Source organism: Vicia villosa, linkage group LG3 (assembly GCF_029867415.1).
Source record: "Vicia villosa cultivar HV-30 ecotype Madison, WI linkage group LG3, Vvil1.0, whole genome shotgun sequence".
Taxonomy (NCBI): Eukaryota; Viridiplantae; Streptophyta; class Magnoliopsida; order Fabales; family Fabaceae; genus Vicia; species Vicia villosa.
Window position 1 is genome coordinate 178,981,193 of NC_081182.1, and position 27,142 is coordinate 179,008,334.

General features: G+C 38.9%; 1 protein-coding gene across 1 annotated transcript; it reads right to left on the bottom strand.

The window, feature by feature from the left end:
• Positions 1 to 692: 692 nt before the first annotated feature.
• On the bottom strand, positions 693 to 7,293 carry LOC131659458 (uncharacterized). The gene is made up of 3 exons (XM_058928647.1): positions 6,672 to 7,293; positions 5,401 to 5,447; positions 693 to 746 (listed from the first exon to the last, which is right to left on the bottom strand). Exons 1-3 carry the CDS (start codon positions 7,291 to 7,293, stop codon positions 693 to 695), a joined length of 723 nt encoding a protein of 240 aa, XP_058784630.1.
• Positions 7,294 to 27,142: the final 19,849 nt, after the last annotated feature.

Here is a 27,142-nt window from a genome sequence, read left to right on the forward strand (position 1 = left end):
GTTCCATATTCAAAATTTTAGTTTCATACATTACCAGCTCTTTTTCCTTTTAGAATCTAATCCTTCACTAACAATCTCTAACTGTCATATAACTAACTTTCCTTCTCACCTTTCAATTTCAATCTACCACAAAAAAACACTCAACCATCAAAAACAGAATAACTAACTCAGTTTCAATTCAAACTAACAAACTAACTAACCATAACAGAATTTCAAACCCTTCCCATTTGTCAATTCCTAACCAACATAACTACTGCCAGATCATCCTAACCGACTTATAACAGAATGTAACCACCCATAACCAACTTCAAAAATCAGTTACTACAACCAGACTCAGCAAACAGAATCAGAAAAGAGAAAGGAGGAGAAGAATCAAAAAACTGAAATATAACAGAAAAGGAGGATTAACCAACCTCTATATAAGAGCTTCTCCATCATTCTCATGGACTCTCTCGAGCCATTCACCATTTCTTCACCATTTCTGAACTTCCACCATTCTGATCGTCATCACTTTCACAATCTTCTTCACTTCCTCACCATCTTCTTCACCACTTCATTCATCAAATCATCATCTCATTCTCCACACTCTAAAAAACTCTTCACCATCTTCACATCACCATCACCACTGCTCTCAACAATTCTCCAATTGCTCGCACAATCTCCATTATCATCATCAACATTCGATCCTCTCTTCAATCTTCATCACCATTCTCACTCAGCAACCTCTGCCCTCCATCTTCAATTCTCTGCAAACCACAACCATCACCATCATCACAACGTAAAACGCACAGCTCAAAGAAGAAGGATAAAATGAAATAAAAAAAAATAGAGCGTAGAAGAAGGTGGTGGAAGAAGCATTACAAGAAGTTGAATGCGTTATCACCTGAAACCAGAGTGTCCTTCATTCGTTTCTCCGCGTTTATTCTGCGTCCTCGTCGCGCTCCATGGTTCAAAGAAGAATCGGACGTTTTTGTCCAATCGGTAACCTTGCCTTCAATCTTTCCCTTCGTACCATGGCCGTTTAGCCTGAGAACAATTCTGAGATGGATTTAAGAGTGAGAGCAGAATTGTGAGTTGAGACTCTGAGAAATCCGAATCAAAAAAATCAGAAGCAAGGAAAGAGAGCTCGAGTCGGAGAGATAGATGGTTGAGACCAAGAGTGGTTTGAACGGAGAATCAACGCTGCGTTTTGAAGAAGAAGCTCCGTAGATGAGGATCGGAGAAGAAAAACCTCCGGCCGCCGCTTGCATCGCTCGCGTGAGAGAGGAAGAGAGCTCTGGTGAGAGCTGAACCGTCACCAAGTAAAAAAACCCTAATCCCTTTTTAATTTTCAATTTCTTTTAAAATTTTCAATTTCTTTTAATCTGATTTAATGTTAATTAGTGGTAATCAAGATAAATGTCTGGATAAAAATTTTGGGAAATGCTTTGATGATAGACCAATTGTTAATCCCTAGGCCAAAACGCCATAGTCGCTGCACCCCCCATAGAGCCCACTCACCTTCTCCATTTTTGGTCATGATTGAACTCAGCAACAAAAAAAGTCATTCTGGGCCTATTTGCGTGGGCCTACGCCTGATTTCCTCCCTGCACCTTATTTACACCCCCCCTGACTTCATAAAACATTAGATTTAGGATCTTTTCACATAGTTTTCCCATTATCTTTTTAGGTTGTAAAATCAATAAAACCTTTAACATTTTGTTAGGTTTTTTAGATGTTTGTTGACATAAAGACTTTCATAAAAACTCATAAAATAGTAGTTTGTTTAGGTTGATTTTTGACATTTAATTTCCTTCATAATAAGGGTCATAAAAAATAGTTTTAGTTTAATTTTGCACCAATGTTTGAATTGCTTTTGTATCATTTACATGTTGATTTCTATATGTTTTTTTGTGTGACTTTGTTACTTGACTTTGGCCATATTTTTGGCCTATTTTAGAATCCATTAGACCTAAATAGGAATTAGAATAACTTAGATTAGAATTTAGGATTAGTTCCCTATTGCATTCTTTTTCTTTTCAACACTTTTAAAATACTTAATAAAAGGAAGATGCGAATCACATTAAGAAAGTGATAGAGAAATGAGTGGGATTCATTCCCTAATCTGTTTCTCAATCGCTTAGTGACATAGAAACGAGTGGGATTCATTCCCTAATCTGTTTCTCGGTCACTACTTAATGGGAGAGAAATGAGTGGGATTCATTCCCTAATCTGTTTCTCGAACATTACATAATGGGATGGAAGTGAGTGGGATTCATTCCCTAATCTGCTTCTCGATCATTATACATTTTATGTGATTCAATTCGCAAAAGCAAATTCCCCTTAAAACATACACAACCAAAAACACTTAAAACACCTAATAATGGTTCAAAACTAAAACAAAGTAGAGAAAGTGATGAGTGGCCCGGTATTGGGAACTGTTCATCACTCATCTACCCTAAAAGACACAAACCAATCATTTCTTTTTCTTTTGCCTTGTTGGCACCTAAGGGCATTGTTATTTCCGCTCGATTGCATCGTAGGCGATCCCTTATGCAAGAGCGCGAACGTTAACTCCGCCCAACTAAAAAACACAATAACAAACAGAAAATCGTGAGCCGAGCTACGGTAACTCTGATTCCTGAAAAGGATACGTAGGCAGCGGGGTAGGGCCCGTGCGAGTACAATTCTTTCTTTTCCCTACATTCTGCATTCATTCGCATTTAGGTTTAGACATTAGATACACCCTTTAGATAGAAACAAACACAGGTGGATACCATCGAGTACGATGGGTGCGAGGGGTGCTAATACCTTCCCCTCGCGTAACCGACTCCCGTACCTAGATTCTCTGGTCGCAAGACCCTGTTCCTTCCTTTGTTAGGTTTTCTGATATTCCTTTCCCTTATGGGATAAATATATTAGTGGCGACTCTGTTCATTTTTTGCGGGCGTGCGACAATTGTTAATTGTTAAAGATGACCATCTTGAAACTTGTCAAGTATATCATCAAAATGTTAGTAACGAGGATCGACGGTGAGTGAAGGATGTTTTCGGATTTAAAGTTAATGGAAGCTTATCAGAAGCTTGATAAAATCATAGCGACTACACGAAAAAATTCCATAAGTCTTAAATCAACCGCATACAATTCTCTGCCATATTGGATCTTTTTATTCGGGACACAAAATGTTGCGCTATGTTAATCAGATCGCCAAGTGATTTATGTAGAAATCACCCTACAACGAGGCCAGTCAACAATTTATGTGCTAATGCATGTGAGAGAAGTGATATATAGATCACTCTCCAAAAGCAATACCTCACGAAAATAAAATAGGTAGCGATCTTGTCTTTATCAATAATCCATAAGAATTCTCAAGATATTGAAGACTTTCATCAATCAAAATAAAAAGAAGTAAAAGATGGAACCACATTCAAAAGCTCCTTCCATCTCTAAGTTCAATCACTTAATATTGCGGATTCGGATTTTCATCCTATCAACACCCTAAGTCCATTGACATTAGGCATCTAATTTGTGATTCAAAGAAAATATCAAAAGAATGGAGTAGGAGAAGACTTAGAACCAAAAACAAGCCAAATAAAGCAAAAAAAAAAGCATTCTGACTTGCAAGAAATCAATTTACCTCGGTAGGAAATCGATTTCCTGATTGCATTTTTCAAAATCTGTGCAAAACAGAGTATGGAAATCGATTTCCCTCTGTAGGAAATCGATTTCCCGCGCACAGTTTTCAAAAAAACAGCATTAGGAAGCATAAAACTTTGTTTAAACATAACAACAAACACCTTGTGATCTTAGATCACATTGTACACGAAATTTCCATCAATTCACCATCAAATAGAACTAGTATAGCACCAAAGGTGCATCACACACAAACAATAATGGATCACATCTTGGAATGTGGAAATGGATGTAGAGATTTACCAATTCTTGAACAAACTTCAAGAACAATCATCAAAGGCTTTGATATTCCAAAATTGATGATGAACAACAAAAGAAAAGAGTGAATGGTTGAAGGTTTAGTTCAAAATTAGTATGATTCAAGGTGAATCTTACTAATTTTATGAAAATGAACTTTGGGTGAGAGGTTTGGAAAGGATGGGAAGTGAAAATTGTAACGCCCCCGACTGCTTTCGGGATGATCGACTAACCCCACAAACCAACACGGGTCTTTTCAGCATGCTTTGACCTCACTCACACGCTTTCCAGGAAACTTCCCAGAAGGTCACCCATCCCAATACTACTCCAAGTCAAGCACGCTTAACTATGGAGTTCTTATGGAACGGGCTACCGAAAAGAAGATGCATCTTGTTGGTATAGGTAGTACCTATCAATCCTTATAAGTCTTCCTTCAACCATGCAGTCCCATACCTGCACAGCATCAGGATTCCTCTCATTCTGATGTGGCGACCACCCTAGCCCCCATTGGCCTCAGGTGTTCCATGCGGTGCAACCACCCCTCGCCTTCTTCGGCCTCGGGTGTTACATGCCCACCAGCTTCCGCATGGTTCGTCCTCGAACCACATCGTACTGGGAGAGGTATGGCTCTGATACCATTTGTAACACCCTACTATCCCCATTAATAAAATATATAAAATTAACGCAAACATTTTTCAGAGTGCATACGTAGGATGTCACATTTCATAAAAACCATGAAGTCTCAAGTCACTTCGGTTACTTTATTACTAAAAAAAATAAATTAAACAGCGGAATATTTAATTCAATTCACTTCCATAGCACTAAGGCCTAAACAACAATAGTTTCCACAAAGCATGTGGTTTAATACACGTCTGAAAACAAGATACATAACGAAATAAAACAAGTAAAACATAACGATTCCCACATCCCGTGTTACGTATCAGAGCGACTCCTAAGACTCGATCAAGCAACACGAACTCCCAGCACTACTCAGGTACCTGGTTATCTGTACTCCCCAAGGAGCACAGACACAACAACAGAAAAGGGGTGAGAATTACATTCAATAATTAAATGGTGGAAAAACACATACTAAGGAGTAGTAATTCACTCCAAACAGATATTCATAATTCACACACAAGTCATGACATACTTGTCATACTCAATTCACAACCAAATATATATGTATATATGTAATGTGACTCACTGACACAACAACATGCATGCGGTACCAACATAACTCATACGGTTCATTCATTGAACCCGATCCCCGTCGGAATCCGGATAAGTCGTATGCGTTCCTCTGAACTACAACTTATCTCCATCACAACTCCCACATGGAGTCCGGACAAGACTAGGCACCCATCATGGATTCCCACCTAGCTTGTCTCCACATAACACAACATGAATGTATGACATACCATTATGCATGAGACAAAATCATTAACACATAACACACGATCCACACTGATCACACGTGAGCCATATACTCACCGTAATTCCCACTAGAATTACCATCCCGTACCAATAATATTCACATGCTGCATTGATACACAATTGACAGTTCAAGTGAAAGATCAATTAATTTGAATAGCACTCTGTATCAAAAGCTGACGAGATTTTATAATAAAATATTAATCAATATGGCATCAACAGCATCACATTGCACATAGAATCACAAAGAGATATTAATTAATTTGTTATCAACAATTTAATTCTAAATGAGTGGCTTATTTTATAGCACTAAGAATCTATATTTTTCCTCCCTTATTTTCTAATCATAACCTGAGTATTAATTCAAGACCTTAACCATCCTCACAAGTGAAAATAAATAGAAATGGCATGATATTTTCTAAAATGATAATGACCACATTCTATAAATTATTTTAATGAGTTAATCGGATTGCTACTTTAATCCCCTAAACAAAATTCAGCCATGTTCTATACAAAATTCATAACCACACAACCATTATTTATTCTCAAACAAACTCAATTTAGCCATAACATGAATAGAATTATTAGTAATATTTGGTACTGCTTATTTACGCATCGGTCACATTCGGGGAACATATATAATCCATTTCAAAACAACTCAACATACTACTCCATCAAGAATCACAAATAAAGATATGAAGACTACCAATTGACGTCAACACAAACAGAAATTGAAGCTGGGGTCAATGCCTATTCCTCTAGCCATGACTCTAAAATATGTATGAGTAAAATAATACCCCTTACCTTAATTCTGAGTTTGAATCTGTCAAAATTGATGGAAGAATCTCTTGCCCTAGCTCTCCCTTGTTCTTCCCCCTCTCTTTCACGTTTTAGCAGCAGTTATTTTCCAAGACTCTTCTAATCTCCCTTTTATTTTGATTTTTATCTTTATCCCCCTTAATTAACTCCTAATAATAATATTACTAACAATAATAATTTAATATTATTATTATTAATATACTAGTGGAATAATATATATTAGTAACTTATTAGTAACTTGAATCAATTTTTTTTTATAGCTATTAATTTTTTAACGCTGTAGTACTAGCTAGTTAAGATTACAATAATCATTCTTATGATAACTAACAAAACCATATATGTATATGAAACAATGAAGTCAAACTAATATATAAATGAAAAGTGAATATTTCTACCCTTTCATAATACTATTGAAACAATAAAATTCACAAACCACACACAATGACTAAATATTTTAAATGGGGTGTTACAACTCTCCCCCACTTAAAATATTTTCGTCCTCGAAAATGTACCTGACGAGAATAATTCTGGATACGACTCTCGCATCTTGCTCTCCAATTCGCAGGTCACAGTTCCTCCAGCAGCTCCTCCCCAAGCTACTCTCACTAAGGGGATATCTTTGCCCCTTAACTGCTTCATCTTACGGTCTTCAATCCTTATCGGCATTGTCTCTACAGTAAGATTATCTCGAATCTGTACTTTATCCCTCTGGATGACATGAGATGGATCAGAGATGTACTTTCGAAGTTGCGACACGTGAAACACGTCATGCAAGTTTGAAAGTTCGGGAGGTAGCGCCACTCTATATGCAACCGTTCCAACTCTTTGCAAAATCTGATACGGTCCAATGAACTTAGGATTCAGTTTCTTTGATTTCAATGCACGTCCAACCCCTGTCACAGGATTGACCCTCAGAAACACATGGTCACCGTCACTGAATTCCAAATCTTTCCTCCGAGTATCATGATAACTTTTTTGTCTGCTCTGGGATGCTTTCATCTTCTCCCTGATCATCTTGATCGCCTCAGTAGTTTGTTGCACTATTTCGGGTCCAAGCACGACATTTTCACCCGACTCATACCAACATAGAGGTGTTCTACACCTTCTACCATACAATGCTTCAAAAGGCGCCATTCCAATGCTAGAATGGTAACTGTTATTATATGTAAACTCAATCAACGGTAAATGGGTATCCCAAGCACCTCCTTTCTCGAGTATGCAAGCCCTCAACAAATCTTCCAATGACTGAATAGTTCTCTCTGACTGTCCATCTGTCTACGGATGATAAGCAGAACTCAATTTCAAACTAGAACCCAAAGCTTCCTGCAAGCTTTTCCAAAATATGGAAGTAAACCTCGGATCTCTATCTGACACTATGCTCGACGGAACTCCATGCAACTTCACCACTACTCTTATATAAATCTCTGCTAACTTGGATAAAGGAAATTTCATGTTAATCGGTATAAAATGTGCTGATTTCGTCAATCGATCCACAATTACCCAAATAGCATCAAAGCCTCTCGCCGTATTTGGTAACCCAGTAACAAAGTCCATCGAGATACTATCCCACTTCCATTCTGGAATTTCTAATGGCTGCATTAAACCTGAAGGTTTCTGATGCTCAACCTTTGACTTCTGACATGTCAAACAGGCGTACACAAATTGAGTTATATCCCTCTTCATACCTGACCACCAAAACAGTTTCTTCAGATCTTGATACATTTTCGTAGCTCCTGGGTGAATGCTCAAGCTACTCCTGTGACTTTCCTCTAAAATCATCTTCCTCAATACAGTATTATCCGGCACACAAATTCTGTCCTGGAATCTCAACACACCAAAATTATCCACTTTAAAGTCACTATCAGTATTAGTTTCCCCTGCAGGCATTAAATCCACTTGTTTCACGTCAAGTTTCTGATTTTCCCTAATCTCATTAAGGAAATCATTATTCACCTTAAGCATACCCAATCTAACACTCTCAGGGGTCAATTCACAAACCATACTCAAGTCTCTGAATTGTTTGATTAAATCCATCTCCTTCATCATTAACGTCGACATGTGAATCGTCTTCCGACTTAGAGCATCTGCTACCACATTAGCTTTTCCTGGGTGGTAACTCAAGCTAAAGTCATAATCTTTCAGAAATTCTAACCACCTCCTTTGCCTCATATTTAATTCCTTCTGGTCAAATAAGTATTTCAGACTCTTGTGATCACTAAACACTTCAAATCTTGATCCATACAAATAATGTCTCCAAATTTTCAACACGAATACCACTGCAGCTAACTCAAGGTCATGAGTAGGATAATTCCTTTCATGCACCCTCAATTGCCGTGAAGCATAAGCCACGACTCTCCCATCTTGCATCAATACTCCGCCTAATCCCATCTTAGACGCATCACAATATACAACAAAAGGTTCATGTGGACTTGGTAGAACCAATACTGGCGCCGTAGTCAGTTTCTTCTTCAGTTCTCTGAAGCTTTCCTCGCATAAAATATCCCACACAAAGGCTTGGCCTTTCCTAGTCAACTGAGTCAATGGAAGAGCCAAATTAGAAAACCCCTCAATGAATCTTCGGTAATAACCTGCTAAACCCAAGAAGCTTCTAATCTCTGTCACTGACTTTGGAGGTTCCCACTGAAGCACTGCACTTACCTTGGATGGATCCACAGCTATGCCATTACCAGAAATCACATGTCCTGAGAAACTCACTGTTTGTAACCAAAACTCGCATTTTGAAAGCTTCGCAAACAACTTGTTATCTTTCAACACCTATAACACAATCCTCAAATGTTTTGCATGATCTTCTTCTGACATAGAATAAATCAAAATGTCGTCAATAAAAACTACCACAAACTAATCTAAGTAAGGGTGAAAGATACGATTCATGTATTCCATGAACACACCAGGCGCATTGGACACTCCAAACGGCATCACTGCATATTCGTAATGTCCATAACGAGTTCTGAAAGCAGTTTTCTGAATATCATCATCTTTCACTCGAATCTGATGATAACCCGATCTCAGATCAATCTTATTGAAAATACTGGCTCCCGCAAGTTAATCCATTAAATCATCAATCCTTGGAAGAGGATACTTATTCTTAATGGTCACTTTATTCAGCTGACGATAATCAATACACAAACGCATACTATCATCCTTCTTTTTAACCAACAACACTGGGGCTCCCCACGGTGACACACTAGGTCTAATAAACTTCTTATCAAGCAACTCCCCTATTTGAGATTTCAATTCTGCCAACTCTGATGCGGACATCCTGTATGGTGCCATAGATATGGGTCTGGTACCAGGAACAAGATCAATTGCAAATTCCACTTCTCTCTTCGGAGGCAACTCTGTAATGTTATCTGGGAACACTTCTAGAAATTCCTTCACCACCGGTAACTCATTAATCGATGCTTTGCCTTCAACTGACAGTGAGGCAAACACAGCAAACATTTTAGCTTCATCTTCCAACAAGATTCTTAATTCCTTGGTAGATATAGAATTAACCAACTCTTCCTCCTCTGGAGTCAGAAACAACAACGTCTTCCTATAGCAGTCAATAAAAACATGGTTGTATTCAAGCCAGTTCATCCCTAAGATAATGTCCAGATTACTGAGTGGTAAACAAATCAAGTCCACTCCGAAATCCTTACCAAAGATGGTCAACGAACAATTCAAACACACTAAGGACGTAGTCACAGAACCGATAGATGGAGTATCAATCACCATCCCCCAATTCAAAGTAGACGGTACGAGTCCTAGTTTCTTCACACAATTAACAGAAATGAACGAGTGGGTTGCACCCGTATCAATAATAGCAATTAAAGAAGTGTCATGGATAAAACAAGTACCTCTGACCAAACGATCCTCATTGGTAGGCTGAGCTCCCACCAATGCAAACACTTTCCCACTTGTCTGTGACTTCTTCGGCTTCTGACAATGAGTGCTGATGTGACCCTGTTCTCCACACTTGTAACAGGTAGGTATATTGGTCCTACAATCTGCCACAAGATGACCTGGTCGACCGCACTTGAAGCATTTCTTCACATCATTATGACATTCATTAGCACGGTGACCCACGCCACCACATTTGAAGCACTTGATAGGATTGGGAGCAAATCCTCCCCCACTTGGCTTCTTACCCACAACATCTTTTTGTTTCCCTTTATCAGCCGGAGCACTATAAGGTGTACCTCCATGTCTCTGCTTACCCCTTTTATCACTCAAAGTCTTGTAATGAGCAATTCGAGCCCTGTTGTCCTCATCATAAATTCTACACCTGTTCACCAGCTCTGGATAATTTCTAATCTTTTGATAGCCAATACCCTGTTTGATCTCAGGACGCAGCCCATTCTCAAACTTAATACATTTAGAACTCATAGCAGCATCAGTATTATAATGAGGACAATACTTCACTAACTCCTCAAACCGAACCGCATACTCTGCAACCGTTGAGTTTCCCTGTTTCAATTCCAGGAACTCAATCTCCTTTTTGCCACGAACATCTTCTGGAAAATACCGCTCCAGAAACTCCGCCCTGAACACCGTCCAAGTAATAGCACTACCTGCCGCTTCCAATCTCTGACGACTGTTATCCCACCAGTCTTCAGCTTCACCATCCAACATGTGAGTACCAAATTGTACCTTCTGAGCTTCATTGCATCCCATGACCCTGAATATCTTCTCAATAGACTTCAGCCATTTCTGTGCAGCATCTGGATCATGAGTACCCTCAAATGTAGGCGGCTTGTTACTCTGGAACTTCTCCAAATTACGGAATTCAACATCTCCAGCATTCTGATTGTTATTTTGCACTGCCTGCGCAACAGCATGCAACGCAGCAGCAAGAGCAGCATCATTTCTCCCAGCCATACTGTTTCACATTAACAATACATGTTAGAAGAACACACAAATACATCCACTCAATGGACATACTCTACTACAACACCTGGCCGGATGGACCGACCTGCTCTGATACCATTTGTAACGCCCCCGACTGCTTTCGGGATGATCGACTAACCCCACAAACCAACACGGGTCTTTTCAGCATGCTTTGACCTCACTCACACGCTTTCCAGGAAACTTCCCAGAAGGTCACCCATCCCAATACTACTCCAAGTCAAGCACACTTAACTATGGAGTTCTTATGGAACGGGCTACCGAAAAGAAGATGCATCTTGTTGGTATAGGTAGTACCTATAAATCCTTATAAGTCTTCCTTCAACCATGCAATCCCATACCTGCACAGCATCAGGATTCCTCTCATTCTGATGTGGCGACCACCCTAGCCCCCATTGGCCTCAGGTGTTCCATGCGGTGCAACCACCCCTCGCCTTCTTCGGCCTCGGGTGTTACAAAAATGCAAGAGTTTCTTTGGCTCTCCAAGCTTGTAAAATGAAAAGGTAGAGGCCTCTATTTATAGAATTGAAAGTGAGGGTGGTGGCAATTTGGTCATTGTCCCTTTTATGATTAATTTGAGTTTAATTGGTAAAATGGGGTTAAAATGAGGTTAATGAAAGGAATTAATTATGGTGATGAGGTGGAATATTGGTAACGACAAAGAATAATCAAGGAAATATGATTGGTGCCAAAATGATGTCATGCTTCCCTCTTTTTTTTTTTCAAATTTCATCCAGGAAAATCAATTTTCCATATGGGTAAATCGATTTCCACAGCAAAATTTTCAAAAAATTTCCTTTTTTGAACTGCTTTGGTTCTTGCTCGATCTCTTACCTGTGAAACCCAAACACAAGAAACAAAATGCATATTTTTGGATTTTGGTTAGTATAAAACAAGTTAAACAAATATGGGTGCTTGATGGTTCCCCTCAGAGATGAAGTAAGCACAATACTGAAAACGGATTTTCAAGATGGAACTCTAGAATAATGACTGAGATGCAAATGATGTATGATCTTAGGGTCAAAAATTGGGGTATGACACCATCTACTACCATAACAGAGGTAGGCTAAGCCGAAGACGGAAGGACTTCACAGGGGAAAGGGTGTATCATCTACCATCAAATAGGTGATGGACTAAATTGAAGATAATACAACTTCCAAAATAAGCTTCCACATAATAGGGTTCGACTTCTTCTTTAACTAAGTCTTTTACTTAGAAAGGGCAACAAACAAACTTCTTTGTTGTAAGGTATTTGCGATAAACTATATCTATCATTTGAAGAGATTAACCATTCATCAGGGATAATAAACAAACTTTACAATGAGTTTTCTTCATCGTCTTGAGGAAACTAACTATCAATCGCAATAAATAAACTTCATCATGAACTATCTCTATCATTCTCCATAGACTAACCATTCACCAACTTCTTCACTGGGAATAAATAAACTTCTCCGTAGAGACTTCCATATTCTTCTAAGAAAGGAAATTATGGGACATACAATCTTCTCAAATAAAGAGACCATCACTTGTTGTCGGGTAATAAATTTGAAAGTATCTGCAATAGCTGCCGAGAATAAATCCAACTTTCTAGGAACCATAAACAGGCTCTTGCTGAGGAGACAAAGTCTTCAACTGTGCAAAATAAATGCACCCTCAATCCAAGGTTTACTTCCTAGAGAGATCCACATAATCATATAAGCTAGAGACAAAGTTCAATCTAAGACGGAGATAGAGAGACATCCAAACAAGACACTTCCCAATTAGAAATAAGCTCAACTGGGGGTTCATCCTATCCCGAGATAGATGAAAAAGATAAAACAAAATCTTCCCATGAGACACAAACTCATTGGGGAAACACAAGTATATGTGTCTTCCTGCCTAAAGCTGATGCTTAAATGGGGGGAGTAAAGACATCACTTGGGGAGTAAAGTATGAACATAATGTTTCTCATATATTAAGAGAATGCAAATGTGCATGTATAGAGAAAATGTGAATGGATGAATGAATGTTATGAATATGATAACAAAACAGACACATAAATTAATAGAGATGACAACACTGGGGATAACAACACCAGAGTACAACCAGGTACTAAGCCAATCATCGGTAACATCATTTGTAAAGGCATAAACCTCACTAGGGAGAGAGCACTCTCAAATCAGTCTTCAATACTAAAAGGGTTCATTCCGAGAAGAAAACATGTTGAAAGGATACATTCCAAGAAGAAAACTTGTACTTAGCCTGAGGCATCTGTATAAGGACTTAGCCGCTTCACAAGGGGATGACTGGATCACAAACCCATCACAACATAGTAACTTTGGAGAAAACCCACTATCTGATTTTACAAATACACGGGGAAATCACACACATATCTACAAGGTAGAGTTAGAACATATCTGCAAGGCCTAGAAGATCAATTCTGCCAGAGGAAAATTTTTGGCTTAGGGAGAAAATCATAGTGTAACCATCTTGAGAAAATACGGAATGTCCCAGGAAACAACTTTGATGCCCCAAGTTTTTTGTGTGATCAAGATAACCTTCACGACTTGCACCAGACTACATGATCTATGAAAAAATTTGCCTCTAAAGGAGACCTTGTACCATAAGGACTTTAAATAATTTGCCCTAGGATCATCAAACTCTTTGAGAAATTTGTTAAATCTCGACGTCACTTCCCCTGACTATATGGTTTGTGAAGGAAATTTTTTTTAACAGAGAGAAACTTGTATCAACTAGGTTACCATAGGCATCTTCAAATTCTTAGAGAGATTCGTTGAATCTTGACGTAACTGCCCCGGATTACCTAAATTTGGCATATTCTTTGTTCCACAGAGTCTTCTAGGAAAGATGCCCCTTGCTGATACTCAAGTGTAAACTTCTTTGATGTCAAGCAAGTAGATAATGTTTATTCTGAAAATGAAAATTCTAATACAACACCTATGTAAGTCTTGAAGATTTTATTGAAAAGATGTTAGAATGAATCAATGGTTTGGATGCAACATTGATTGATTTTTTTGTAAAAACGAAAACAAAAGCACACGATACCAATATTTAGCAAAACTCATGGGAGTCAGGAACACTATTTTGTTGAAGTATGCTTAAGAAATAAACCCTACTTCAATTAGGACTTTTGAAGGTTGTAACATGGCCTGGTTCACAGTTTTCAAGAATAAGATTTAAAGGCTCAAAGTTTATATGTGCCCACTCATTATTCATGATGTTCTCCAGTCCTATGTTTAGTTTATTCAACATGAGTGTTTGTAACACCCCAAATTCTACCCCGCAATTATAAGCGAAAATCAGAGTGCATTTAAAAATCTTCATCAAACGATGGGATGTCACATTTAAACTTAAACCAACAAACATACTTATATTGCATTTAATAATGATACATAGCATTCGGAAACATAACTTTAACCACAACTTCCAACTTAAACTTATAAACATCTTTTAATTCAACTTAAAATAAATGTCAACATAGAATACAACAATTAAACAATAACGACTAATCCCTGTCATACCCTAATTTTTGACCCCCCTGAGATGGCATATCTTCAGGATTTTTCATCAGGTCAAGACAAGTTCCCAGAGCAGTTACTTCTCCATCTGGTATCTAATCGAGGATGCTCAAAGACAAGAAAGCTCAGGCAAAGGATCAATCAATACAAGGATTAGTCCCTAATACAATCATGGGGCTCAAGGACTTCATTTTTTTCACCTATGATTGATTAGACACCCAGTCATCTAAGTACAGAATTACTCAGATCAACAGACTAGGGTTTGGAGCCTATCAAGGACTAAAATCAGGGATCACCTTTGGGAAACCCTAAAAAACCTCAGGGGATCATTCAAAGACATCAATCATCTTCAAATATCTCATATTACAAGATCCACTGGACATTACACCTCAATTCAAAGTCTACACTCATCATTGTCCTCTGGTCGACAATTAGGGTTTTTGACCTAATTCACCAAGATAGTTGACTTTTAATCAGGGCATGGATCCAAAACTCAAGACATGATTCAAAAATCTCTACTACCTCAATATAATCCATTTACATCATTCATTTGAGGAGAAGATCTTGTTTCTACACAAAAGCCCAAAAATTCACTTTGTCAGGGAAAAGTCAACTGTGAAGGATCATCATTGACTTTTAAGGTTTTTGGTCAAATATTGATTTTCAAAGATCAATATCATCAATATGTGGATGTCAAAGTCATTTGACCAAAGAAATTCATCAAGGAACAAAAAGTCGGGAATTAGGATTTTTGAAGGCATGGTGAGAACTCAAAATTTCACCTACACAACTCAAAAAACTTCCAACATGAAAGTTGTAGATCTTGCAAAATAAAACAACATCTTACAAGGGAACTTTTTTCAAAAGATCAACCATTTATGAAGTTTTGGAAATTTTGAAGTTTAGGTCATAAACACTTAGAAATTTTTCTAAGTGTTTTAACCTAGTTTTCATCCAACTTTGGGCTCATTTTTCACAAATTTCCCAAATAATTCTGAAGAAGGCATAAACTAATGATTTGAAGTAGATGTTTAGGGCTTTCCAAATTGTGTTCAACCTTCTCCAAATTCAATTTGAGCTAGGAGTTATGCTTGTTCAAAGTTGGCCTCATGAAGTAAAATTATAGGTCATGTGCAAATTGGAACTTTGCAATTTTGTGCATTTTGCTTCATGAATGGATGCTACACGACCCATAACATGTCTGAAACAATACCATGCATTCATTTTCACCATGGCATGAAGATTGAAGAAGATTCCCAAAAGCAAGAACATGTGATTATGTAATCATTACTTTTGAGAATTTATGATAAGCAATGATTCACCAATTGGAATCTTCTCCTAAGCCAATAGAAACTTGCTACATATCAGAAATGTTCCCTAAGATCCTGCAAGATCAATGGATAGGGGAAGCTAGCCCGAAAATGCATCATTGCATTTTGGAGATTCTTTGAATTTCTTCATGGCTAAGAAACCAAACTCACTACACTAAGCAAGCTCACCACAGCCAATTGATCTGCATCCATTTGCCTATAAATAGAGGCCTCATTCTCATTCAGAAAACACACCAAAGCAACAGAATTCTTGCTTTCTCTTTTCTTTCTTCATACTTAGTTTTTTCAAAGGTCCTTTGGCAAGAAGACTCGGATTCTTCAAACCAAAGCTCTCTCTTTGAAAATAAGTATTCAAACACATTGAGGGAGGCATTTGGAGGTGATCCAAACCTCTGGAACACTGCTGGGCGTGGAGAATCATCATCTCCACCTCTCATTTGGAGCACTTGCAGTTGGAGGACCACAGAACAATTCAGGAGGTTTCAAGCCAAGCCAATCATCCAGGCACACTCCTCAGGTCATAGTGAAGCTAACCAGATGGCTGCAGCTCATCTGTAACTCCAAATTCAACAACCTCCATGTTCACTTAAAGCTGAAATCGAGGGAGGTCCATAGAACAATTCAGAAGGATTCAGGCTACAATAAGCATCCAGTTAGCATCATTGAGTCTCAGGGAAGCTATTGAGATCATTCATTCAAGCCCAGGTGGTCTCTATCATCCTCACGACCTCCATTTTCAGAGGTAAGTTTCTGAACCTCACTTCTCTAATTTAAGTACTCTTTGTGAAATAGCTCGATTCTATCTTGTTCAGCATCATCAGAGGATTGAAAACCCTCTATCATCATCCATTTATCTTTCAGTATAGTCATTTAATTTGATTTTGAAATTTTAGGGTTCTTCACGATTTCTGGTAAATTAGTTAGATGTAGTTAATATTAATTCATGTTAGTTACATATTTAGAATCGTGAGTGAATTTAGAGCAAGTTTCATGTTTACATCATTGCAAATGGTTGAGAGTTGAGAGAGTTCAGAAATTTGAATTGATGGAGCTTGAGGTTGAAGACGAAGATGGAGGGTGGCGCCATTTTTCAAATCTCTGAGCGAAGTTTGTTTTATTTTTAATGATAGGCGTTTCCTTAACGAATGAATAACTTGCCCTAGTGGCCACACATGCGCTCTTAGTCTCCTCATGCCCAAGGTCTGGGGTTCGAATCCCCCTCGCCTCAGACCTTTTGATTTTATTTTCTTTTTTCCACTCTATGCACTAGACAACACACATATTGCAATGAAATGCCCTCTATAACACCATGCGCGCGTTGGCTGGTTGGTGTGTGTTTTGATTGTTGGCTTCAAGGGCGTGGGTTCAAACCATGGTGAGGCCAAAATATTTTTTTTATCACTTTTTCTTTTCATTTTCTTCACAACTTCACATAATTAATTCACTTATCAAATTAAATCATTTTCACTTCATTTTTCACACACTTTTTATTTAACATATCTATTTTGTGAATAATCAAAAAAATCATAAAAATATTATTTATTTCATGTATTTTTATTAGGTTTAAAATAGTATGTTTTAGGTGTTTTCTTAAATACTTTAATACATATTTTCACTTTGTTTTAACCTAAATCATTTTGTAAATAAAGTTTATGATAAAACCCTAATTGTTTAGGTCTTAATTAAGTAAAAAATCTTTATTTTTACTTTAATTAAGTTGACTTTTGTCAATTCTCAAAACTGTTTTCAATCTCCGAATAAATCAAATGATTGGGGTTTTCAAACAACAAAACCTTGTATCATTCAAAATCATTTTCAATTGCTTTTACACCAGTACTGTAAAGTACTGGGTCTCTAATAGAGTGTAAGTCCCAAAAACCTTCTCTTCTTAGCTTGTTTTTAAAACTGTATTTTCAAAATCTTCTTTCTGTTTTCAAAACATTCTTCTGGTATTTGAAGGGCATTATTCCCGGTGAAACTCTTCAGATACCTATGTGACCTTTGTCCATCTTCACTTCTTTTGTTTTCAAAAACCCTTAACTATTTATCATATATATATTCAACTGTTATCCACCAAATACTGTTGAGGCTCTGTACATACTTCTTCAAAGGCCTCCACTCCATCCAGGTTAGGCTTTACAAGCTTTCAATTTACAGTCTTTATTTAAATTACTGTCAAATATAAACTGTGCATATATTAGTTTAGAACTACGTTTGAGTATAAACCTTAAGACAGTTAAAATATATATATATATATATATTATAGGAATATGACCTAGGATTGAGAATGTCTTCCCGGTGAAGGCTCTTTCCTAATTAGAGATCTGTAGTTCAAACCCCCAAGATGAATTATTCCCGGTGAAACATCTTGGCAAAAACCTTAGAATCCAAATAAATAGGACACATCCACCCAAAGAGGAATTATTCCCGGTGAAACCTCTTACCCATTTGCTTAGAGCCAAAATAAGTTCAAAACCACATAGCTTTCTCTTGTGCTATAACAAGGACCCTCGATTAGCCTCCTCTTGGGCTTTGTACAAGGACCCACAGGCTTCTTAAAAGCATTTCCAGCTTCCTCTTGATCTTGTATACAAGGACCCATCGGGTTTCTTATAAACATAGGAACAGGTCTTTAGCCACCTTTTAGCCTACCCTGGTGAGTTTCTTCCAATTTAAACCAGATTTTAAACAAGCTAAGTTTGTCTCAATTTTGCATTGAGTACACCTTTTGGAATGAGAGACATGGACAGTCTCTGTCACCCTTATCTTCATCAATCTTCCTTAGCAGAGTCTAGGATCCATGCTTTGGGTCATCCTCAGCATTGAGTCAGCCTTCATCTTGGGCTTTAAACAAGAAGTCTCCATTAGATAATCTTTCTGCCATTCATTTTCAACAAAACCCCTGGAAAGGGTTAGCCTCCAAAGTCAATTAAAATCAACCTCCATTTCAATAAATCCCTGGAAAGGGTTAGCTTCCACACATTCTTTCATTTTTAATATAAACCCCTGGAAAGGGTTAGCCTCCAAAGTCAATTAATAAAAAATGTCAAAAAAAATAAAGATTCATTTCTCTTAGGAGATAATTTCCCCAAAAGAGTCAAAACCCCTGGAAAGGGTCAGCCTCCAAAAACATGATAAAGTCAGTCTTTTAACAGACAATTTCTCCAGCTGAGTCAAAATCCCTGGAAAGGGTTAGCTTCCAAAGAAAAAACATTCTTTTAATAAATAAAATCTCCTCAGTAGAGTCAAAACCAACAAAAACAGTTAGCCTCAACCTTGGGCTTCATACAAGGCACCCAAACAATAAAACTCCCCTGTTAAGAGTCAGCCTCAACCTTGGGCATTGTACAAGGCAGATAATAGAGTCTCCCCAGTGAGTCCTTCATCATTCAGTAGCCACAACCTTGGGCTTTGTACAAGGCAGATAAACCATACTTTCATGTGTCAAAGATTCCTAACACCTAGGATCTTTTCCCCTTAGAGTCATCCATACTCAATTCATTTATTTAAGAGTCTGCCACAACCTTGGGCTTTGTACAAGGCAGAAAATAATGTTTTCCCTAGCTAGAGTTAGCCACAACCTTGGGCTTTGTACAAGGCACATAAAATAGAGTCATTCATTCAATTATCCTCAACAATCAGCCACAACCTTGGGCTTTGTACAAGGCACACAAATAGAGTCTCCCTAAGTAGAGTCAGCCTCAATTCTGGGCTTTGTACAGAACACAAAAATACCCTATAATTAATCCCCAGTGGAGTCATCTCCCAGAGTCAATAATATTAATTAATCAATCAAAAAGCCTCAAGCTTGGGCCTCATACAAGCCAGCTAAAGTCAAATCTTTTATACAGTAGATAGACATAGCTTATCTCTATAGAAAGATATTTTTACTACTCTACCACATTCAAACAAACAAACATTTCAATTTCAATTTCAATCAAAGTCTCCCATTTAGGACTCTGAAAGACATGCTCTGGCACATCCCCAGACTTGTACACTTTCCCTAATTTGGATGAGCATCTTTCTTTCATTTTAGAGGCACGATGGCTGTCATACTTGATCAACCAAGTAGACTCCCCTCTTGAATGAAATGAATCCAGTTATTCTGTCACTCCTTTTAAATGTTTGTGGTAGAATAGTACTAATATCTCTCTGTAAAGATGATTTCATGTCTCTTTACTGTAAACAGAGATTTAATTCCAAGCTTCAACCTTGAGCTTCAAGCAAGGCACCAAAAACAAGTAATTTCCCTAGTTAGTTCCCCGAACTACATTAAGCTCTGACTTCCACTAGGGATATGTAGGCATGAGGTTCACAAGGAATCTCAGCGAGCTAATAAAATACCAAAAATAGTCAGTCTGTCTGTCTGTCTTTCTTTTATTTTAATTCAATTCCTTCTCCTAACACAAAGGAGAAACTTTCCCAATCATTAGCAGCAAACACAATCACAATGACACAGAGAAGGTTCCTGTAGAGTACTACAGATATGTAGGGTGTTTAAACACTTCCCTATGTATAACCGACCTCCCGGACTCCAGAATTTCTAGTCTAGGTGAAATCCCCACACTTAGCAAACTCCTAGGGTTTAGTTGAGATCTTTTTTCCCCTTTCCTACTCGTAGGACCAATAAGAAAGTTCGTGTGATATCGTAGGAAGAACTGAAATAAAATTCATCCCACCACGGGCGCATTCTCCTTCCAAATTTCGCGTGAAGGGTTTAGCGTGCCGTCCTCCCAAGTGAAACGGGGAGGTAAAGAAAACGACCACCACAGAAAAATGGCGACTCTGCTGGGGATATAAGTGTTAAAAACCTTGGTTTTTCATCCAAACCAATGGTTGACCTGTTGCTGGTCCAGCCCCAATGAGGAATTAGGGATGCCAAATTCCCCCTCAAACAAGAGAGGTCCTGCCTAACCTCTGTGTCATATCATGTGATTGTTGCATATATATTTGTTTACTTTGTTTATTCTGTATCGGGAAAGGGCTTGATTCCCCCTTGTGGTGAGAAATCCTATACCCGGATTTGAGTGCAACATAAGATAGGATGGAGGATGTCTTCCCGGTGAAGGCCCTCTAATCTTGGTTTCCAAGTCTACTCTTGGGATTTGCCTGGCTGGTTGTGATTAACTGCGCCACTGCATTCCGAGACTGATTTGTACCAGGAGGACCTAGAAACACATTAACCCCACTTAAAGCCTTTTTTTTAGGACGTAGAGCGGTGATTACGAAAGTAATTGTCACGCAGATACTACACTCAGAGAAAACTCTCTTATAGATACCAATCAACGTATCTTTAAGGTTGAGCAAAAACTCTGAGACCCCTAGAACCCGTTCTACAGGTACAAAAATCCTTAACCTTAGTTTACCATTGGGGCGGGGATTGCGTTTGGACTTCATGACCACTATACCCTTCAACGCCATGTTTGTTTAAAACTCTTGTGTGTGCATTCATGCATTCATGCATCATTCATTAATAAACAACTAAAAACAAAAAGAGTCTTTTTCGAGTCGTTTTTCAAGGAAACTAAATAACAAACGTTTTGAACTTCATAGAAAGAGAGAAACGGAGAAAGGACTTAAGGATCTATACCATGGATTACGGAAGAAAGAGAGCTAGGAAATACACCTTCAAGATTCCCCAGGTCGAGGAACTGGGAAAGCTCGGAAAACTGGTGGTCAACCCCCAGGCTTTCAAGGAGAAGTATGGAAAACTTCTGCCTTTGCTCAATACCAACATGGTGGATGGGATCCTTCCCACCTTGGTACAGTTTTACGATCCAACGTATCACTGCTTCACCTTTCCAGATTATCAGCTCATGCCTACGTTAGAGGAGTACTCTCGTCTGATTGGAATACCCGTGTACGCGCAAGATCCGTACTCCGGTTTGGAAAAGAATCCTGATGACATTATCATTGCTGCAACTACTCCTTTGAACGTAGTCGACATCAGAACTCATATGGTGAGTAGAGGAGGAATTCAAGGATTGCCCTCCAAATTCCTGTTTGATCAAGCTCGGTACTTCGTCAGCATCCAAGATATGAGCTCTTTTGAGGAAATCTTGGCTTTGCTTATCTACGGATTGTTTTTGTTCCCTAACATTAACGATTTCGTCGACATCAACGCAATTAAGATCTTCTTGATTGGAAATCCAGTTCCAACCTTGCTTGCGGATGCTTATCACTCTGTGCATTCAAGAAACCTGCAGCGAGGAGGATTAATCACATGCTGCGTACCGTTGTTATACGAATGGTTCGTTTCACACCTACCGAAGTCTAGCACTTTCTGGAATATGAGGGATGGCCTTTACTGGTCACAGAAAATCATGTCTCTCACTCATACGGACATTGAGTGGTGTAGTCCTGACAACGACGAAACCAAGATCATCTTCAGTTGCGGAAGTTTTCCCAACGTACCCCTTATTGGAACTAAGGGAGGAATTAGTTACAATCCAGCTTTAGCCCGTCGTCAATACGGCTATCCTATGAAAAATATTCCAAGTAACATCCAATTGGAGGGTCTGTTCTTCAAGAACATCGACGATCATGGCAACATGCTGAAGAAGGAAATTGTCCAAGCCTGGCGTTTTGTTCACAGAAAAGGGAGAAGATTGTTAGGAAAACATCTTTGCATCTCCCTGGATCCTTACCTTCAATGGGTACGCGTCAGGGCATTCAAGCTCAGGATGCCATATCAACATCAAGAACTTATTCCCCTAAGGGAACCAATTTACCTTTTCTCCACCGATGTTGAAAAACTGCAAGCGGCATTAAACAAGGTATGCCAAGAAAGGAATGCTTGGAGGAACAAGTATCGAATTGTCAACACGGAAAATGTTGAAATTCAAAACATCCTAAGAAGGAAGGATGAGTTACTTGAAGTGCTCGATCGACAAGTGACACAAACGTCACTTTCTCATCATATCCCTCCTGCTTCCTGGATCATCGATCAGCTCACGTCAGAGAACGCTCAGCTCAAGAAACAGAAGAAGATGTTAGAACGTGAAGTCGGCTCATCATTAAAGTTTTAGAGTCCTTTCTCTCAGTTTCTCTGTATTTCCATTTTCAAAGTGTGTAAAAACGGCGTTTTCGCTTAATTAATAAAAGTTTGATGTTTCATAACGTAATTATGGTGTTTCCTTGAAAAATAATAACTTAATTTCATATCATACATCGCTTTAGTTGTACGCACTGACACGAGAATTGTCGCGGATCTAATAGTCACTTTCCTTTCTCCAGAAAGAGAGGAGGAGAAGGAGGTGAACCAAGACTTTCAAGCTGTCTCATCCATACAACACTCGTTCAAGTCGCAAGAAAAGAATGGAAGACTTTGAGCAAGAGAATGAAGAACTCAGAGAAGAGATTAATACTCTCAAAGGTACTGTTGAAAGACTCAATAGTATGGTAGAAGCCCTGGTAGTTGCGCAGAATCGACCAACGCCAGAAGAACCACAAAGGACTGTGGTTTCCGAGATTGTTTCTACTCCTATTCCTCAGTATACCATGCCGCCTGATCGACCTTGGGGCATGCCGTATAACTTTACTCCAGAAGGGTACATACCTCCAGTTTCTGAAGCTCCAAAAGTCACCATGGATATGCGTCCACCGGAGGGTTACAAACCTCTGGAAATTGAAGTTCCAAGAGCAACGGCAATGGGTTTCGCACAACAGAACGCTGAGATTCCAAGATCTGCTGTCATGGCTTCTCCACGACCGATTATGCATACTTTCCCCCGCAAGGCGGACAAGTATATCATCACGCTCCAAGTGAGGATGCTGGCGTGTATGAAAGATTGGACGAGTTCCAAGAACAGTTTCTGCAAATGCAGAAGGAACTCAAGACTCTCCGAGGACAAGATCTATTTGGAAAGAATGCTGCAGACCTCTGTCTGGTTCCAAATGTTAAGATTCCTCACAAATTCAAAGTACCAGAATTCGAGAAGTACAAAGGGAATTCATGCCCACAAAGTCATCTCGTAATGTACGCTCGAAGAATGTCAACTCAGACTGATAATCAACAATTGCTCATTCATTATTTTCAAGACAGCCTAACTGGTGCTGCACTCAAATGGTACATGAACTTGGACAGTTCAGAGATTCGTACTTTTCGAGACCTCGGAGAGGCCTTCGTCAAACAGTATAAGTACAATCTGGATATGGCTCCCGACAGAGATCAACTCCGGGCCATGACTCAAAAGGATAGAGAAAGCTTCAAGGAATACGCTCAGAGATGGCGTGAAGTTGCTGCTCAAATTTGTCCACCACTTGAAGAGAAAGAAATGACAAAAATCTATCTCAAAACTTTAAGTCCATTTTACTACGGACGAATGGTTGCAAGTGCACCAAGTGACTTTACCGAGATGGTAAACATGGGTGTGCGTTTAGAAGAAGCAGTTCGGGAAGGACGCTTGAACAAAGAACCAGAATCTTCTATTGGTCCAAGGAAGTATGGAAGTTCTTTCCAGAAGAAAAAGGATCAAGATGTCAGCAATGTCTTGCACAAAATCAAGAAGAAATTCCAACCTCAAGTTGCAACAATAACTCCGGTTGTTAACTCAGCGCCAGCTTATCAACCTCAGGTCTCGCAACAACAAATTCAACAAAGGTCGCAGCAACCTCAGCAGCAGGTTCGACCTCCAAATTACAACAATCGGGCTCCAAGGTATCCTGCCTTTGACCCCGTACCAATGCCGTATGCAGAATTGTTTCCAACATTACTGGCAAAAGGACTCATTCAGACAAGGAGCCCTCCAAATCCTACAAACAGTTCCTCACCATGGTATAAGGCTGACCAATCTTGTCCCTATCATCAGGGGGCACCAGGTCACAATATTGAGAACTGTTTCTCTTTCAAGATTGACGTCCAACGATTAGTGAAAAGCGGAATGCTATCCTTCAAAGATACTAATCCAAACGTCCAAGCAAATCCTTTGCCGCATCATAAAGAAGCTTCAGTAAATCTGATAGATCAACACCCCAATGTCATTCAAATCTACGACATTCGTCAGATAGGGGAAAATCTTGTCAGGATGCACGCTAAACAAGCAGGATACGGTCATGTACCACCTCACAACTACTTCACATGTGAAATTTGTCCAAAGAATAATCAAGGATGTGCCGTAGTTCAAGCTGCATTACAAGAACAAATGGACTTAGGATGGATTCAACATATCCGAGTCAGAACTGAACATGACATCAACATGGTTCAAGGATGTCCAGGAGAATACAAAATCTACAAAGTTGAAGATCTTGAAGGATCGGTAGTCAGGTTCCATAAAACTTTAAATGGACTTGCCTACTTTGGAACAGATTTCCACGCTTACAGTAGATGCGAAATCTGTCGAAGAAATTCACGAGGATGTGTGCGTGTTCGCAACGACATTCAAAAGCTGATGGATGACAATACCATTACTGTTCTTGCCAACAGAGAAGATGACGAAGTCTTTACCGTATCTCCTCAAATTAATCAAGATGAACCTATGCAAGTTAAGTATGATAGCAGGAAGACAGCAATTGCTCCGCTAGTCATCTACTTACCAGGTCCTGTACCGTATGAGTCCAGCAAGGCTATACCATACAAGTACAAAGCTACATTCATTGAAAATGGTAAGGAAATACCATTACCGTCTGTTGTCAACATTGCTGATGTTAGTCGAGTCACCAGAAGTGGACGAGTCTTCAACAGAACAACAGAAAATGTGGAGAAACCTTCGGAGGAAGTACCACATAGGCAAGACAATCATCCGACCAATGCTGTTCAAGCGAAAGAAAATGATGAGATCTTGAAGTTAATCCAGAGGAGTGAATACAACATTGTAGATCAATTACTACATACTCCGTCTAGGATTTCTGTTCTTTCCCTGCTATTGAGTTCTGAAGCTCATAGGGAAGCTCTACAGAAAGTTTTGGAACAAGCTTTCGTAGAACCAAGTGTTACTATAAGCCAATTCAACAACATCGTTGCCAACATCTCCGCCGGAACTAACCTAAGTTTCTGTGACGAAGATCTTCCTGAAGAAGGAGTGGACCACAATCTTCCACTTCACATCTCAGTTGGCTGCATGGGTGATACACTCACAGGAGTCCTAATAGACAATGGATCCTCTCTCAATGTCATGCCGAAATCAACATTGTCAAGATTATCTTTCGAAGATTACCCTCTAAGAAAAAGTCATGTCATCGTCAAAGCATTTGATGGATCAAGAAAGTCAGTTTTTGGAGAAGTAGATCTTCCCAGAACTATTGGACCTCAGTGTTAGACGCTGGCCTATAGATCTAGAGGGGGGGGGTGAATAGATCTATCTAAGTTTTTACAGATTTTTCTACAGACTTGAGCGAAAGCGGTTCTGAATCGACTTGCGTCTATTCTGGACCGCTATTGCAAAGGTCGTATGTGTTTCAAAACCAAATAGTAAGTGGAATTGATGGTGAAGTAATATGATCGCTAACCAATACGTTTAACAACTGAAATCCAATTAACTTCTAGATTGACAACTTTGATTTGCAATGCAGTAAGATTGGATTAAGCAAAAACACAAACACTTGGTGATACGTTCGAATTGATAGTGATTCAAGTTGTGGTGAATTGTGATGTTTGTGCAGAACTTTAATTCACAATTTTAACACTCGAATCGTTGATCAATTTCGCACTTATAACCAATTATGAACTGAAAGTAAAAGAGAAAGTAAAAGCGACAAGAACACGATATTTGTTTAGGCAGTTCGTCGATCGTCCTCGCTACGACTACGTCTGCCCCCAATTCCAAATTGAAATTGGGTAATCTTTCATTAATGTTGAAAGTAGTATATACAAAGAAGATAACAAAGCGATAAACGATAAACCAATTATGTCGATCCTTTGAATCTTCTTCCCCCTTAATCTTGAGCCAGATCAAGGTTATCCAAGAGCTTCACTTTGATTCCCTTCTGCAGTGTCTTGATTCCTTGAACTCCCCGTTCCTCAATCGTTACACTCAGCCGAATCCTCAATGAACGCCTCTTGATAAAAACCCCCAAGAACCACCCGTCGTGGAGGACAAAACCCGCAGATTTTATTCACCAACAAACCCCACGAACCTTCACCCACTAGGAATCTTCAATTCCGTTCCATGGACGTTATCGAACTCATCACTAACCCGCAACGCAAGAATGATTATGTGTAATTGTGTTGGAGATGATGAAGAACGAAGATGAGAAGCGTTTGTGTATCTTTCAGTCGTTGGTGTTTTT